The 17,134-nt window shown below is 39.9% G+C and overlaps 2 protein-coding genes across 2 annotated transcripts; one reads left to right on the top strand and one right to left on the bottom strand.

Annotated features, from left to right (window-relative positions):
* Nucleotides 1–125: 125 nt before the first annotated feature.
* Nucleotides 126–4,867, bottom strand: LOC114554405 (trypsin-like). Its single transcript, XM_028576233.1, has 5 exons — nucleotides 4,608–4,867; nucleotides 4,278–4,428; nucleotides 3,527–3,668; nucleotides 1,650–1,907; nucleotides 126–755 (listed from the first exon to the last, which is right to left on the bottom strand). Exons 1-5 carry the CDS (start codon nucleotides 4,666–4,668, stop codon nucleotides 606–608), a joined length of 762 nt encoding a protein of 253 aa, XP_028432034.1. The 5' UTR covers nucleotides 4,669–4,867; the 3' UTR covers nucleotides 126–605.
* Nucleotides 4,868–10,382: 5,515 nt separating this feature from the next.
* On the top strand, nucleotides 10,383–15,043 carry LOC114554766 (trypsin). Its single transcript, XM_028576789.1, has 5 exons — nucleotides 10,383–10,482; nucleotides 11,300–11,459; nucleotides 12,423–12,564; nucleotides 13,481–13,747; nucleotides 14,873–15,043. Exons 2-5 carry the CDS (start codon nucleotides 11,311–11,313, stop codon nucleotides 15,041–15,043), a joined length of 729 nt encoding a protein of 242 aa, XP_028432590.1. The 5' UTR covers nucleotides 10,383–10,482; nucleotides 11,300–11,310.
* The last annotated feature ends 2,091 nt before the right edge of the window (nucleotides 15,044–17,134 follow it).

A 17,134-nucleotide genomic window follows, 5' to 3' on the forward strand; every position in this document is an offset into this window, starting at 1 on the left:
CTTACCTTTCTGACTAAAATGTTGTGTGAAACAATTTTCCTAATTGCTTTTCTAATTACTTTCCTTATCTATTGTGTATTAAGCTGTGATAGATGACCAATACCAGTGGAGACAGTTTGAGAAAATACTGTTATGTATCTTTATTGTTAAGTCCAGCTTGTATTTGAGCTCTAAGTCAGTAGAGAAATGGAGGCTTCAAAGACCAAAATGATTCCTGAAATGACCCCCAAAATCTGTGGTTTTACATCACTTCTGGAAAACATTATCAACACAGTAGAATACCTATAAAATACAAAGTGCTTTTAGTTGTAATAGTATATGTCAGAATTTTTTTCATAATAAAAAAAAGTAATAAAAAAGGTTTTCTCGCTCAAGTGATATTCACCCAAATAAGTAACTTCACTGTGTATTTATGTAATTTTACCTGTGTGTGTCATGGGGTGTATGATACAGATAATATATTTTTAACCAATGTATTATTGTTTATATTAAAGTACTGTATAAAAGACAACAAAAAATATCCATTAAGGCCTCAGGGTTCATTGGGATCCATTTACATCTTCATCCCAGTAGAGTATTTGGTGAGCAAGTTATTAAGAGTCTGATTAGTTGTTCTGTGTGACCAAGTTGATCCATCCGAGGTAGTTTCTGACCTTGGTGTAGACGCCAGGGTAGTAAGCATCGGCACAGCCGATGCCCCAAGATACAATGCCCTCATATTTACCGTTACAAACAAGAGGTCCCCCTGAGTCACCCTGGATGCAAAAAGAAACAGATACACATATTTGTTCAGATTATGTGACAGCTTTTAAGGCAAAATACTCCCCAAAATGTTTTTTCTTAGCTGAAAATGTGTGTCTTGGAATGGTTAGTGTAAAAAGCTTTTAAAGCTGCACTAATCAACATATATTATGTATGTATGTATGTATGTATATATATAACCTTTCAGTTACCGCAGCTACATGAAGCATTTCTTTAAAAAAAAAGATCTATAAACAGCTCTTATAAACCTTGTGTCCAGGAGCAGCAGGCAGTTGTTTTCAGCAAAAGAAATTCTAAAAAAATGCATACACTATGTGCCCACCACCAAACAGCACACAGAAAAAAAGCCTGATTCTTTTTCTCAGTTGGTGAGTTGGTGAAGACAAACACAGAGCTACAAGGAGAATGAAGATTGGTCTTAAATTTGTTCCACTTTCCCCAAGTGGCCAAAGAAATATATTAATGCAGCTTTTAACAGTACCAGAAAAAAATAACTCAGATGAATTGTTCTTTGCTGTCACTCAATTTTAGTGTAAGACAAGTTTCAGTCCTGTGTTTTGAATTTCGGTGGTGAAGCTGGTGGGACTCCTATGAAATATTGTAGTGAATGATATTGTAGCAACCTCCACCCTAATGTGACATCTCATCATAACAGTTCATGATCAACATGGCCTTTCATTTAAACCTTAAATATTGCCTAATAATGTTACATTAGACTCCTAAGTATTTTTCAGTATTACATATTACAGAATCAGCCATCACATGTTTACTGCCATATTTGTATTTCATTTTGACAACTGTAACATTATCTGGAGGTATTCGATTATCAGTTCCTATGAGAGTCAAAAGAAATCTCTCGAACAAACACTTAACTTTGGATGCCTCACCTGACAGGAGTCTTTCCCACCATAGAGAGAGCCAGCACAGACCATGTTCGCTGTGATCCTGAAGTAGTAGTAGTACCAGCAGTTGTTGATGATATCCACATCCACAGACCTCAGTACAGGTGACAATATGTAGCTGTTGAGCCAGGTTACACCCCAGCCGCTGACTGTACACCGGGCAAGGTTGGCCAAGGGTGGTGAGTCCGGGTCTGGCAAAGAGGCTGGCTTGACCCTGGCGTTGATGATAGCTGGACGGTCCAACTGACCCACAGAGAACATATCCTTTAGTCAGTCAGTGGTGGAAGAAGTATTCAGATCCTAATACCACACTGTAAAAATACTCCGTTATAAGTAAAAGTCCTATATTGAAAATGTTACTTATGTTAAAGTATGTATCATCAGGAACATGTACTTAAAGTATTAAAAGTAAAAAGTACTCAATGCAGAAAATCTCACTGTTTAGAAACGGGAAACAATCTGTCACAGTTCTGTCAATCAACTAAGTGTTTAATCGGCTAATCATTTCAGTTGTAGGTCTATAATTTATAATAAACACATTTTATAAACTACGTGTGTTTTGTGCGCAAAAATCTTAATTGGTAAAGTAACTAGTAACTAAAGCTGGCAGATTAATGTAATGGAGTAAAAAACAATATTTCCCTCTCAAATGTAGAGTAGAAGTAGAAAGTAGCACGAAAAGAAAAGACTCAAGTAAATTACCATTACCTCGTTACCATTACCTTAAGTAGAGTACTTGAGTAAATGTACTTAGTTACATTCCAACATTGCAGTCAGTCATCACAAAAAGCAGATGCTGACAGTAGCATTTAACATTTTCTATTTGCATGACCCACTCTGCTGTCTGTGCTATTGAGTGATGACTCACAGAAATGTGTCACCGTATAAAACAAAATACAATGAATAAAGACGGAGGCAGAAAATGATAAATAAGTACATTAATGTGAATCAGATTATGTAATAAAGGGGTTGAATGTAACTCTATCTCAAATCGGGCCACTAGTTCAACAGGTAGTAGGGATCACTTGTAGTGTGTTGCAATGGCACAATTGATACAGTGCACTGGAAATTTGGTTTAAATGAAAATCACCAATAGGTGCAATTAAAAGCAATGAGTCAGTGTTTACTGACTGGAAGTGAAGTCACTTGACTTCTAAAGGAGCCTTTACCAAACCCTGAAACTACAAGCTGGCTGTCAGAGACTACACATTTATAACAGACAACCTGCATTTCAATCTGGCTGTGTGGAGTTTGAAGTGCATGGGCATTACCTGGGCAGGGAAGGTCCAATTAAAAGACACTATTGAATTGTGTTATGGGAAATACAGGATTCAGCTTTTTGGAAATTTGACCTTTATAGAGATCAAAAGTCAGAATATGTTGACCACTACCGGACCATTCTTTTTAAACTCTTTCCCCTGACTTTATGAAAATGCAATACTAAATGGCTTGAGTAGCCCTTTAAGTTGAATTTAGTTCTTCCAATTAGTAAGCAAGGACACTATATGGCTTATATAATTCATACATCAACATTTAAAATGTAATGAATTGCATACATGTTTACCATAATATGACACATCTGTGTGAAGGGTCCTATGGCAGACCATGCATTATTTAGAAATGTACATATTTGTTCAGCTATTTAGGCTATTAAAGAGTTTGCATGGTTTATTGCATATTCGTCATGACGTGTTTATGTATAGTTTGCCTCCAAATTGTGCTGCAGGCCACTGACTCATCAATGTCAATCATTAACCTAATCAGTGTATGGCATTTGTTTCAACTCAGGCCCCAGATCACAGGATCTATATCAAATCCATACCTGTATCAAAACACAACCCTATGTCATAATCATCCCTTACCTTAAGCAGCATGATATCATTGTCAAACATCCAGGGTTGGTACTGGTTGTGCTTGACTGCTAAAGTGACGTTGAACCTCTGTTCAAAGCCCTCCACCTCGATGATGTTGTGCTCACCCAGGACCACTTGGATCAGCTGACTCCTAAAAGAACACAGTGGAAGGCAAAGGAGAATATTCTTCCATCAACTACAGATTAGACAATCCAACACTTTTTTAAAAAGTCGCGTAGTTGTTCCAGATCATTCTAATATTCGTTTTCTACAGCTTTGAGATTTAAGTGCAAGGTGCAGCGTGTGCTCCCATGCACAGGAGGATTACAGTATGAGACGATGGGCTCCTGGGCAAGGAGGCATACAAGGCCGCCCCACTCCCCCAAAGACAGGCACTTTCCTGCCTGACCTGCAAAAGATCTGCTGTATGGCCATGCAGTTGCACTCTAGTCCTATAGATAAACTGAGGGGATAAACACTCAAAATGTATCATGATATCATCTTCAAAGTGATTGTTTAGGCTACTTCTTCAGTTTTCAGGACTTTTAGGGCTCCGTTATTGACATGTATGACAAAGCCCTTTGATTATGCGACAATAAATGCTAAGTTAATAACAGCAACTTCACACAGAGGCACTGGCTTAGGGGCCATCTGCGCCCTTGGGCCCGGTACGCCCATTCGGTAATCCAACCATGCTTCGATGGACGTTAAGGAAATTTGGCCCTGTGAGGACCACATGTGTAAAACTGCAGTAACTTACGGTCTCCAGCAGTGGGCAGCAGACACCACCCACTGCGGGTGGATGAGGGTGCCTCCACAGAAGTGGTAGTTCGTGAACTGGAGGGAGGCTATGTGCTTGATGGAGTAGGGCTGTACCTCTGCACCCCCGATGATTCTGTCCTGGGACGCATCTAAGAGCCGAGGAGGGGATTAGACACAGAGACAGAGAGGTTCTATTCTATAACATAAAATAAACTCATAGCTTTTAGTTTTTACTCAGCTAGAGTTACATGAAGTCAGCCCTGTGTGACTAAAGGTTTAAAAGTTAAGAAAACAGTATGTACTGTAAATGTATTGTCAGATGCTTCACCTGATAGGTTTGCAACGAGCAGAAGGAGCAATGAGAGGTGACAGGATGGAGCCAGGCTCATTTTAGCAGCTACCAAAAATAAGCAAACAAACAAACAAACAATAAACCGGCTTTGTTTTGAAGATAGTATTATCAACCACAGTAACCAAAAGGTCAGGCAGCATAAATGTGTTCACTCCTGGGTTTATTCTGTGGGATCCCAGCAGGACAAATCAGTGCATCTTACCGCACACCAAAATGTGTCCAGAAATTATTCTTGAATTTACAACCTTTGAACTACTATAACTAAGGTCATTTTTGTTCAGTGGTTTACATTTTATAATTACAGCGCATAGTCAGAAATACAGTATAAACAGGGGCATTGCTTCTTCATAGTCACTCAGAAATAAGCACAAGTTATGTTTTCCAACTGGTTTCAAGTTCCAATTGATTCATTTGAACTGATAAAACTCCTTAATCCACAACATTACACAATCAAAGTCAACTCAATTTGATACGAAGATTTCTCACCTTATCAAGAGTCAAGTGAGAAAACAGTCCAAGCATCCACACACTGGCACTCACACTCACATCTTATACCGTGAAATACAGTAAAGCTTGATAACTCTCAAGCCTCTTTTATACTGTAAGCATAGCTGCAACTTTCATTGTTCCCATTGTCCGCCATATATCTAAGTGTTTCTCACACACAGAAAGCCAAGAGTGTGACCTAGTACATCATTTTTTTAAACAGCAGTCTTCTCTTTCATTACAGCTCTCTTCCCAAGGCATATGTTCTCATAGATTCAGCCTATTGTCCAGTAGTGGAGACAAAGTGAAGCTTTACGGAGATGAAACCCAACAAGCCAGATAAATGATAGACTATACTAGCCAGACATGTTGTTAGTGTATCCAATGATGTTACAGAGACAGACAAGCAGGACAAATGATGTGTAAGTATGATATATTTGCCCCCAGTGCACTATCAACCTGAGACATAGCAGGCCAATAGCATGTATTCTTGTTGAACAAGGAAAAACCTTTTCTTAGAAATCTCTTTGGTTTGACTGAGAGTTAGAGTGGCTGAATATCTTTTGTACTTCTGTTTTCCCCTCACGTTAACTTAACAATCAAAGCAAATAGTGTCAAATCAGTGTCACATCTTGGCCTGAATTCACACGGATAAATCTGATCTTGTAACTCTTGTCTGCAGTGTCCTTCTTCTCCTCTCTCAGCCTTTTCCCATCTCTCCAGGTGTCACCCTCACTTAGTTTCCCAGCAGTTTGTTTTTGCCATTCTTAGTTCCCACACATAGGGGCGTTTGGTCTGTAACTCATATAACTCATAGCCTCTATACAGTTTACACTCCCAAAGGTGTCATTCCAACTGTTAGGGTGAAAGGTGATAGTGTGCTCCGCTCTCCCTCAGGTGCCCAGCTGAGATAACAAATAGGATGCCTTTGTGTTTGCGTGCGTGCGTGTGTGTGTGTGTGTGTGTGTGTGCGTGAGAGACAAAGCAAGATAGAGATGCCTTGCACAGAACTGCATGTGCGGTATTGACAAATGAGTGGTGAGTCGGAGAGGAACGTGTCGCTGAAATAGTCAGTTCACAGAGACTTGTTTGCCACAACCAGACTTTTGTGTTGACATAAAAAAGACTGAATGGGTCTTTATTTCTCTGCTCATTTAATCTCTATATTCACATTATGTTGTGTTTTCATTGACAAAGCCACACTAAATTATGGATGCATGGTTATAAAACAGCCATTGACATTGTGAGAGTTTGAGCTCTACCAAATATAAATGCTGTGTATTTAAAGGCTTAGTTTACCCATATTGCAAAAAAACATAGTTTCTCATTTTTTTCTATAGCCATACATGCTGTAGTCTTGGAATGTCTGCATCTACTCCAAAACAGTGAATGTAATATAATTTGTGGTACTCAAAATAGCGGTAATATTTTACTTTCTATCCTGATATTGTTTCTGTAAGTTTCTGTAAGATTTATACTAATCTTGCATCGGTCTGTCGAAGCTAATGGTTAGCTTAGGAAATGTGTAGTTTAGCTTAGCATAAAGACATAAAGCAAGAAGAAACTGGCCTGGTTCTGTTTCTAGGGTTAATAAAAATCTGCCTAACCGTTTGTTTAATCTGTACAGAAACTTAAATGTAAAAATAACTAGTTGTGGCTTTATGGGATTTTCATGCTGTATAATTCTAGGCCAGGAGCAGTGACTTCCTGAAAATATAGAAAAACTATGAGATTGGTATAAATGTTCTCATCTAACTTTTGAAAGAAAATATGCCCATTTCCCAAAATGTCAAACTATTCATTTAAAAAAAAATTAATGGTAGTAAAGCAAGTAAAGTTTATTTACATTCTAGATTAGACGTCACAAAGTGCTTCACAATAAAAGATTAAACCAAAACATAAAGCAGAGATACAATAAAAAGGTAAAGAATAAAATAGAGATAAAAGTAAATAAAACTACACAAAAGCAGGTCTAATCAGGTGACTCTGCCAGACACATTAGTCTGGATAATCCACAGACCTGGCTGTCAACAGTTTTCATAGGGGCAACTGGTATTAAGTCATGTTTCATTGCTATAAAATGAAATTGCATTCACCCCCACAGGGGATAAGGGAAAAAAAATATGTTTTTGTAACTTGCTTAAACATGCCCTTAAAAATGTCTTCATATTGTAAAGACAAAATTCAGGTAAAATATTTCCATTATATTTGCATTTGTAATAACCTGATGTTTGAGGGTGATTGCCTGTTGGTCCAGGAAACACCTGACAGTGGGAGGCCACACAAAGCCGTCTCTCCCATTCTACAGGGTGAAGCATCAATTATTCAGCTCGCTCTAAATGTGGGACAATAGGAGGTCAGGCCAGATTCTCCTCCCATGCTGTGGATGACGCTGATTATAATAGTGATGATGATCAGGCTGATGATAATGAGTTATTATTATTGCAGACATGATGATTCATACTCATACAGAGGAACACGCGTGCGTCTCGGCTGCGTAGAATACCTCTGTGTTGTCTTTCCCCACAGCTACAAAACAAAGGCGCACACACACACACACACACACACACACACACACACACACACACACACACACACACACACACACACACACACACACACACACACACACACATATTGAAACATTTCAGCACGGATAAGCCTGGATGATGACACCAACAGAGCTTGCTGATACAGTCTAGATGAACCCGCTCAGCACAGTACTGTGTTGCCATGGCAACATCATAAGGCTTTTCAACAAGTCAGGCGGGTCAGGAGAAAGAGTTGTGATATTGCTGGGATGGCAGAAAGAAGGGGAGGTAATTTTTGAAGGTGAACTTTGTTCCTCTCTTTCCTTTTCAATCAATGCTACAGTGTTGGACCATGGTCCTGCATGTCATGGTGAAGGATGAAATTAAACTCGAGGACAAAGGTTGATGTGACTGACTCCTACTGTTTCCAGAAAGGAGTGGATGCCCAGTGCTGGGCTGGCGGACAGGAGCAGAGGACACTGGTTGTCTGGCTGCAGTGGTTCAGCTGCTGGTACAGTATGGTGTAGGACAACGAACTTAAACCTCCACAGCTATGATGAGCCTGCTCATGTGTTTATGTTGTGCGCTACTGGACCTCACAGCAGTCCACAGTGAGTACATGCTTTTCAGTTTTGCTAACAAAATATGTGTTGATTTATTTAATTTTAAATGTTTGATTCTGTTGCAGTGTAATGATCTTAGCTTTTTATTTAAATAATATTAAAGAGGTGGATATTTTAAAATGTTATTTCAAGGTAATACTTATGAAAGGAATATGACAATTTGGGAAATATGCATATTCGCTTTCTTGCTGAGAGTTAGATGAGAAGATCAGTGGCGTAACGAGCCGACACCGGGCCCCTATGCAGGATTATCAAGGCGGGCCCCTCTACTACAGCACGTGATGACGTCGCAATGTCCACGAGTAGGCTACCATGAATAGGACAGGATCTAGAGACACAGCATATAAGATATGAGATGACTGACAAAATCAGGAGTAGCCTACGTGCACAACAACAACAAAAAAACACTGGTGAATGCGTACCATAACACATGAAAAAACACACAAGGGCAGTCCTTCCAGGATTTCACGGCCTTTTTTTGGACATTGTTGCGGCCCAAAATGCCTGATTTCACGGGAGCTTTTGTAAAAAATAGCGATAAAAATTGCAATGTCTTTTGTATGTTTGTTGCAATGAAGTTGCAGAAGACAATGAAAGTCGTAAAAAAAAGTTGCAATTTTTTTTATAGTTCTTTTTTGGGGAGAATAATAATTATTACTATTAATTAATTACTCTGGGCTGAGACTTCCTAGGAACCTTACCAAAAAGGCTCAGGATGCTGCAAATGTTGGTATAATATGAAAATGGCTGGTGGATTTAAGACAAACAATAATAATTTATTGAATGAATCAAATATGAACATATATGTCACGGTCAGTGGCTTGTTGATCTTTACATGGTTAGTTAATTTCCTATCCTGGCCACACACACACACACACATTCATACGGTTTGATAAAGTACTTATTAGACTTAACTTGTCATTGCACTTACAATAATGAGTGTAGCTGTCCTCAATTTAGGTCATCCTGTACGTCTCATCTGCGTTTTTTCCTGCATCCACTGTGTGTGTGTGTGTGTGTGTGTGTGTGTGTGTGTGTGTGGGGGAAATGGAGCAGCAGCCCCGCCCGCGGCAGAGAGCTGACAGGATTGAAACAGCAGCCACTTCAGTGACTTTATGGTGAAAAACCGTTACAGCTACAGTGATGTTAAAATGTATACAGGTTGACAGGACGGTCTGAAATGTTTTCCACGGTCTTCCGCTGTAAGTTTTGTTGGTAAATGTGAGATGTTCGAGTCACACACACGTCTCGTCTTCATAACATAAACAAGGAAATTAATTTGACCCGTTCTCACTCCCGCTTGGTCAGTTGCTGCACGTGGGACTGCTGGGATTGTCACGAATAATGAAAATGTGATAGGTTGATTGGTCCGGACCTGCTTACCGATAGTTACGCGTCTGGAGAAGATGAATACCTCTCGCTGTCTGTGCAGTGAATATGAGTATATTAAAAAGGTATAGTGGAGGATTTTCCCGAATTTCAGAAAAGAACCGTCCTCTGTACTTTTGGAAAAAATGCACATGCGCAACACTCTGCCTGCTCCCGAGAGGGAACGCCTATTAAACGTGTGCACGAGATTGCACTGTTTACAAGTTGCTGTCGGCATGGCTCATACAAGCCTACTTTCCAAAAGAAGATTTGCACTTTTTCACAAATTGAGATGTTTACCGTGTGTTCGCGGTGCGTGACTTGTGCCAGGGCTAGCATAATCATAGCTTACATCAACTTTTACTAGCAGTGATTTTAAATGGATTTCTCCAAATAGCATGCCAAACTTTACCTGTGGAGTAGAAACTTCACGACTGAGGCATCAGTGGGAAGCCCAAACTGCGATTTTAGCGCACGCCAGCGTGTGAAATATTCTCCCAAAAGCTTCAATGCTTCAATGAATGGCTGAAACCGTAGCTCAAGCTCACCACACATACTCACCTGAAAGCTAGGGACGTGCACGTACGACGGCCTTACGTAAACATATCACCAGAATGATTGACAACTAGGAGGACCAATAGTCTTGATGATCCACCCGGAAAAAGAAAATCCTCCACTATACCTTTAAGCCAGCAGCCAGTTGTTTTAGCTTAGCATAACGACTGAAAACCTCTAAATGACAATTCAATGTTTTACACAACGGTTATTTGCCAGACTTCTCGGCTGGGAGCAGTAACTTCCTCACACACACAGATACAGACACACACCCCACCCCATACAATGGTAAAGTACAGTGTTTGTACGGATTCAACAAAAGAGATTGTGGCAAAAAAGCAAATAAGCAAATATGCACTAATCATTTCACAGTGTCAGTAGTTTGTGATTACTCCTTAACTGTGTTCTTAAAAACTTAAAAAAAATTCTTATATATTTACACCCATGGTTACAGCAATGATGTATAGCTATTTCCAGGAAATAGTCTTTATGGTTCCCGTCATGTCTCCTACTGTATAGTCTGAAGCCAATGTACAGTAGTTGAGCTGTTGCATAGGGCAGGGAGAGCCCCCCATTCTAATGTTTGAGAGCCCAAAGTGAGGTGGTGACACTAGAAGGTCAGGTTATATTGGATTACCTTTTAAGCAGGGCCCTCCAGATGACAGAAAATCACTAATTGTCAGGCTGGGTCAATGGGCTTGAAAGGGGGATTAGGAAGACCTCACTCTTTATGTTATGATGGCTGTTTTATAATATGGACTTTTTAAGCGTGATTGAAATCCATACCTCTGGAGTTGGATGTTTGGAGTATTTAACATTTTAGATGAAAGCCTGAAGGAACCATTCCAGTATTTTATGAAAACATGATGACATATTTGTGCCATGTTAAAAGTATGGGGAAAGTGGTTTTAATGTCCACTCTCCATCAGCTTTGTGAGCAACAACTTCAGCAATTGTCAGTCTCCACCAGTCAGTCAGAACTGAAAAGGCTTTTTCGGATGAGAGGAGAAAACATCTACAGTACAGCAATATTAAACTACTCTAAATCGATCTGCCATAGCTCCTTTTTACGCTTTGTCCTGTAAATGTTTTTGTTTCCATACAGGCCATGTGCTCATGCAGGGCCGTATAGTAGGTGGTCACACCGCTGCGCCAAACTCCATCAAATACATTGTGTCACTGCAGAGCACCCGGGGCCAACATTTCTGCGGTGGATCACTGGTTCACAGGTACTGGGTGCTGACAGCAGCGCACTGTAACATCGGGTAAGATTTTTCAACAGTCGTCATCAATAAGCTGTTAATCCTTTTTGCTGCTTTTGTTTGATGAAAAATCACAAAACCATGTTTTGTGACGTTTTTCCTGTTGGGGAGGTTACATGCTTGTTTATGTTTTTTGATAAAGCATACTGGCATATTGAGATGAAGAACATGATAAACACAATACTCATACTGACATAATCCCTCATAAAGCTAAAATGTGACCTGACAGTGTTTGAACTTCGCTCAAGGTAAAGGTCAAACTGTTTCTGAAACACTTTGACATTCTTCTGACATTCTCATAGTGGACTCTGTAGAAGTCACTGTGTAGAAGCAAACTTGGCATGATTTTATATTGTGAGCAGATGGTCCCAACAGATGCCTAAAAGCAAACATCCATTCTGCTACGGGTAGGTAACGTCAAAACGATGCCGCTTGATCATGACGCAAAGTAAACCTGTATACAGGCCACTCAGAAGTCAAACAGCACTCAGATGCGGTCGAGTCAGCTGACCTTGGCACATCATCAGTGCGTGTGTGTGTGTGTGATCTTGTCTGGATCCAGGAAATTGGCCATATTTCTGTTATAATGCCCCGGCCCTGCCGGCACACAGTAAGCCATTGTTCCCTGACGGACAAACACTTCTGGCTTTATGTGTCTTTCTGACTTTGAATCATGAGTCCCAATTTGTCATGTATGTCATTTCACATCACTCCCACCTTCTCTGCCTGTTAACATACTATTCAATTCAAAACATACTATTCAATTCAACTAAGATCGAAAAAATGTTTTCGCAAATATAAAATTAAATTAATTTATGATGTTGAAAACAGGCCTGCATGTGTTGATGTGTCTTCTCTGTTTCCCTTTAAAACTGGTGAGTAACGATCAAATATCAAGGCCCTGATCTACCTAGTGCTGTATTTGTTGATACCTGTGGTGTAAAATGGAAACGCCCTGTCTTTTAGGGCAGAGCACATGATGATAGTGGCGGGCGACTACATTGTTAATACCTTTGAGGGTACTGAGCAGTACGCTAAACCCCACAGGCTGGTCACCCATCCCCACTACAACAGGAGCACCAACAATGCTGACATCATGCTCATTAAGGTACTGCAGACACAGTGCAGACATGTAGCCACACAGCAATGCTTATCAAACTTCACAAATCTAGAGCGTTACATTTAAAATGTATTGATTAATGTGTGTCGTAACATCTATTTAGACATATTTTGTTATTGAGCCACAGTTTGTCTTTTTGGGCTTTGTTCAAATATTTTAACTGAACTTTCAACCTGGGACATTAACCTCTTATTAAGGTCTCCTAAATCAATAGTTCTAAGCTCTTATCACTAATGGTGTAAAGGTTTAAAACAGCACCAATGCAAAGGAAACAACACGTTCTGATTGCATGGTAAACTACTGATGTTGGAAACACTTTCATCATGTGAGTGACAATTATGAAGACATTATTATCAAGAGGAATATTACGTCTTTACTTCATTAGTGTTCATACTCAGAGGTGGGACAATAATTTATGTAACTCATATCTCAGTGATAAAAACACATGTCTACGGAGTGACCTCTAGCTCACCCAGTAGAGTGTGCTCCCCACGTAGCCTGAGTCCTTAACAGCAGAATCTGACCCGCGCCCCTTTTCTGCATGTCGTCCCCCCTCTCTCTCCTCTTTCCTCTCTTCAAGCTGTCCTGTCAATTAAAGGCCATAAAAAGCCCAAAAAATAATAAAAAACACAAGAAAAAACATGTCTATCACACCACCACACCATTTATATTATCTTAATGACGGAATTGCAATAACCAGATGCGGCCATGTAAAAAAGCACCTTTTGTTCTTTGTGACTCAGTTGTTTGTCACTACAAACCCATTTCTTGTTGATCCACTGTTAATATAAAAATACTGTCAAACGTTTATTAATAATTGAGATAATATAGCATATATGAATAATATTTGACAAGATAGACATTTTTTCTTCACATGCCCACTCTGAAACTCTCCTCTGTCCAGTTGCGGGCCCCCATGGTGCTGAACAAATACGTCTCGCTGGCACCTCTCCCCAGGCAAGGGACAGGAGTGTTTGAAGGCTTGGTGTGTCGGGTGTCCGGGTGGGGCTACAACAATCTAGATGGAGGCCAGGCCCCCTTCACCCTGAGGACGGTCACAGTACCCATTGTTTCATCTGCAAGGTGTAACAGCAGCGAATCCTTTAATGGAAACATCACGGCAAACATGATCTGTGCTGGCTACAGGACTGGAGGAAAAGATGCATGCAAGGTAAAGGGGACAAATATTATATATCATAAACTCTCTCAATAGTACTTTTTTTAACAGTTTCTACTATGAACTGCTAGTGGGCATTGCACATCAGTGGCTGCCCAATCTGCCCCATTGTGACACACATGATCATTTGATCATTGAAAGGCTATTAAATACATTTTTAAATAATAAATTCTCCAAGGTACCAGCCGTGTGTAACGCAGGGTGATCCTCTTTTCATCAGCTCACATCAGAGCAAAACAAATTAGACAGTTTTGGGAAGCTCATCACCATGACAGTATATGAGGATACTGTTCATCATATCAGTGTTGGTCCAGCTACAAGCTTTTATTAAGCATATGTGGCAGTCCACCCACAGTAATTGTATTAGTTATTATAGTTACAGAAGGGATAGAAAAGCATCCTTAAAATAGCACCAGGACTGAAAACCTTGCCTTAATTTTGAGGTACAGTCATTTGCTACAGACAACAGCATGCTCTGATTTGGCTATTAGTATCATGAAAGAATTTCTGCCCCAACCTTTGACGTGAGTTGAAAATTACATGAAATCCAATGTGTGATATACCAGTAGGCTATATTTTGCCTTAAGTAAAGAGCTGAATGACTAATTAAAATGTGCTATATTTAACCCTGCCTGCAGTATGCAACTTTGTGTGTTCGCATTTCCAAGTGGCAGCTAGAGATTATGATTTGGTGAATCCAATCCACACCATCCTGTGAGAAGACAGTTTTGTTTTTTCACGTGTTTGTCTTTTTTCCCGTATACGTAAAAAACATCAATGCTGTTTGTACAAAAATGTGACAAATCCACAGTTACGCTAATGTGATTAGAATAGCATGTCACATGATGAAGGCACATGCCATTTTCTGACATTTCACATGTGAAAGATAAGATAAGATCTAATTGATTAAATGTCTTGCTTGAGACAATAAAGTAGTGACCTAACGTGGCTGGGACATCTAGACACAGGATGCAGAAATTCTTCTTAAAACTACTCTCAGTATAATTTAGTGTAGCACCAATCAAGGACATTGAAATGGTTTTTCAGTAAACTATGGGAAACTTAGATCATTTCTTTTTTTTATGATAACTGATGGAGGGTGTTGTCTTGTCCTTGCAGGGAGACTCTGGCGGGCCACTTGTATGTAGAGGGTGTGTCTACGGCGTGGTCTCCTGGGGCAACGGCTGTGGTGATGCTAAGTTTCCAGGAGTCTACACGGCTGTGTCCAAATTCCGCCGGTGGATAGACCAAACCATCTACGGGTCATATCTACGCTGTACCAAATACTGAAGATGAAGATAATGATACAACTAAGATAATGAAAGTAGCCATTTCCCTGAAAATGTTTGTGCTGACATGGACCAAAGGTGGTTCTGTGGAAAATATGCAGAGCTTCCTCTGACTCACTGCTCTAATTATTCTGAAAATGTTTTCAATACCAATATAATGGTGATGCATCTCATATTCTCAAATAATCTAGCTGTAGCTGGTCTCTGCCTGCTACAGCCATCGTAATATCCACTACAGTGGGCACTTTATAAGCCTTCTGTATATGTAATCCAGTAATGTCAAGTTCATAACATGTACAAAAAATACTATTTTATTGCAATAAATGTTCAAATATAGAGAATTTATGGAGTTGTGTCAGAGTTGACTGGTGAATGTCTACAGTCAATTTTAAGTTTGAGTTTTGCACCCATAGTTCATCAATTCTTTTTTATGAATTTGTGCACCCTAAAGACACTTCTTACTTTGAGCAGTGATGTCATACATTAGACAATAAGACAACACCTGCCAAAGTTAGAACAGCTTTGCTTATTTTACACATGAGAGATTTCTCTAGCCTACTTGAGGTTTTGTCTGTCAGTTGTTGCCTGTAGATGCTGTCATTTGTGTATATTTTGCCAGGCCACTGTCACTCAAACCACAGCCATGCAGGCCTGATGGAGAAAATGATCAGATTTTTTTGAGTATTATTCTTAGTCACGAGTATTTAATGTTATAAAGAAATACTTAAAATGGGAAACAAAGCACGACGCGAGTGTACCCTTTATCAAGTAATACAGCAGGAAATTTAAAGCGAGACTACTGTATGTATCTATTGAAAGAAAAGACACATTTTTGCTCTTACAGATGAAAAGTTAAATTCATAGGCAATAAAACACACCCTTGCTCAATTCCATACACTCAAGGGTTTGGCTGTTACATTTTGTACTTAGTTTGGTCTAGTCTCACTTCCTCCACCGCGGCGCTGCGGAGGAGGGTCTGGCTAGTCCACACAGCATTCTGGGATGGGAGAAAAACGTGCATTTCTTTAAACCAATCACAATGGTCTTGGGCAGCGCTAAGTGCTGTACGGAGCAACGGCGCCTCTGCAAAATAGCCTCGGGAAGGAACTTGTTTTTGTGGAACATGTGTACGTTCAAAAGTTGTTTTAGTCGTGCAACAGAAAACTCAGATTGGACAGATAGTCTAGCTAGCTGTCTGGATTTACCCTGCAGAGATCAGAGAAAAGATTAACCATAGTCTAGTCTATATCCTTGATGTTCCCCTTCTGGGATTGCTCCTTGCCGCCGGAAAATCCGCAGGATTTCACTCATTTAGGCCTGATATCCGTTGCCTTGGGCTTCCTTTGTGTTGGCATTTTAAACCTTGGTGGATTTATAAGGACTATGGTTAACCTTTTCTTAGATCTCTGCAAGGTAAATCCAGACAGCTAGCTAGACTATCTGTTGCATGACTAAAACAACTTTTAAACATACACGTTCCACCAAAACAAGTTCCTTTCGAGCCTATTTTGCAGCGGCACCGTGGCTTTTCTCCGGTGCTTAGAACCGCCCAAGACAATTGTGATTGGTTTAAAGAAATGCCAATAAACCAGAGCATGTTTTCCTCCCATCATCCCCATCATCCCAGATATCAGGCCTAAATGAGTGAAATCCGGCGGAATTTCCGTCGGCAACGGACCAACCCCGGAAGTGGAACGTTGTGGATATAGACTAAAGTTTGGTATCACCAGTAGCTTATGGTAGCTAATGTTAGCAAACTTTAGATAGATGTGTCATTGACATTACTGAGTCAGTTCACTGACTTTGTGACTGTTTTTCACTTGTACTCTTACAATAGGTTTTAGCATCATCTAATAATGGTCATTTGTGGCTGCTTTCTTTATAAAACTGCTAACCTTATTGTGATGTGATGATGAAATGTTGGTGGGTCCTGTTTTGCTCGAATGGCATTTTCCGTTGTTGTGTGGGTTCTTTGGTTTTAGGGTGTAGACATTTGTCTGTTTTAGGTTATTTTTTCCCATATTGCTTCTTTTCTTTCCATCACCTCCTTTTTCTCATTCTTTTTTCTTGTTAATTCTCATACATGAAGCGC

This window comes from Perca flavescens, chromosome 4, assembly GCF_004354835.1.
Source record: "Perca flavescens isolate YP-PL-M2 chromosome 4, PFLA_1.0, whole genome shotgun sequence".
NCBI classification, from domain to species: domain Eukaryota; kingdom Metazoa; phylum Chordata; class Actinopteri; order Perciformes; family Percidae; genus Perca; species Perca flavescens.